Source organism: Limulus polyphemus, unplaced genomic scaffold, assembly GCF_000517525.1.
Source record: "Limulus polyphemus unplaced genomic scaffold, Limulus_polyphemus-2.1.2 Scaffold6616, whole genome shotgun sequence".
NCBI lineage: Eukaryota > Metazoa > Arthropoda > Merostomata > Xiphosura > Limulidae > Limulus > Limulus polyphemus.
Genome location: NW_013672226.1, coordinates 38,293 through 39,614, shown reverse-complemented (window position 1 = coordinate 39,614; position 1,322 = coordinate 38,293). Strand labels below are relative to the sequence as shown.

General features: G+C 30.9%; 1 protein-coding gene across 1 annotated transcript in view; it reads right to left on the bottom strand.

Moving 5' to 3' along the window:
* Positions 1-1,322, bottom strand: part of LOC106473908 (focal adhesion kinase 1-like) — a gene marked incomplete at its 3' end in the record, with an annotated part of 25,408 nt that overhangs the window by 3,903 nt on the left and 20,183 nt on the right. The window contains exon 10 of the mRNA XM_022402314.1: positions 586-607. Within this exon, the coding sequence (XP_022258022.1) occupies positions 586-607 (22 nt within the window). The remainder of the gene's footprint in view (positions 1-585; positions 608-1,322) is intronic.

Sequence of the window (1,322 nt, the reverse complement as noted above, 5' to 3'; positions counted from 1 at the left end):
AATTTGTGATTGTCGTTATAATTCTTGCAAAAGTCATAACTATCAGGGATACGACTATACCAAAAGTTTATAGATGTTGTGTCCATTTTATGGACCTATAAAAGCTGAACAAATAAGTAGGAAAAAAATGAAAATTTTAATGGAAAGTAAGGATTGTTCGCTATTCGCAGAATTGATGTAAGAAGTATCCAATACAAAATTAAATGTATTGATGACCACAGGAAAGGCAACTCTTTACCAATGAATATTTGGATTCACTGTCACATAATGCCCCAATGGGTGAAAGGGCAAGAGTGTTTGGCACTGGGTTTTAATCGCAGACTGCAAATCAACTGCCCTAACCACCAAGTCATATTTGGTGAACAAGTAAAAAAAAGTTAAATAAAAAAACCGAACATTTTACTTACAGCTTAGGCAACAGCATCACTGATTTATCACACCTATATATATGCTAGCTATCTTGAAGTGATTGATACAAATTAAATTAGAGTAATTTATAATTGATCTGAAGCAATTTTATTACTCAATGATATGGTTTATCCAACACACGTACACATTCAACATGCTAGAAACCATATAACTTACCTATATCTTGGAGGATGAGCATCTGAAAAGTAAATGCAAAATTTTGATTAGAAATAATCATACATTACAAACATTGATATGAAATATGAACATTTATTATCTGGTATAATATAAATGACAGTTTCCCTGAAAGTCACTTTTAACCTGATCATGTGTCTTTATTAATATTTACATCGAAGCAGTAAGTTATCTTGAAAAATGAGAATTATTAAAAAGAAACTAGCTCAGTTACCAAGCTGAACGTAAGGTTATTAAATAGCTTCACATGATAATCAACTGTCAGTTTCACCTTAAAGTTATGAAACAGCTTCACATGATAATCACCTGTCAGTTTCATCATAAAGTTATTAAACAGCTTCACATGATAATCAACTGTCAGTTTAACCTTAAAGTTATTAAACAGCTTCACATGATAATCAACTGTCAGTTTCACCTTAAAGTTATTAAATAGCTTCACATGATAATCAACTGTCAGTTTCACCTTAAAGTTATGAAACAGCTTCACATGATAATCACCTGTCAGTTTCATCATAAAGTTATTAAACAGCTTCACATGATAATCAACTGTCAGTTTCACCTTAAAGTTATTAAATAGCTTCACATGATAATCAACTGTCAGTTTCACCTTTAATAATTAGCTTCACATGATAATCAACTGTCAGTTTCACCTTAAAGTTATTAAATAGCTTCACATGATAATCAACTGTCAGTTTCACCTTTAATAATTAGCTTCACAT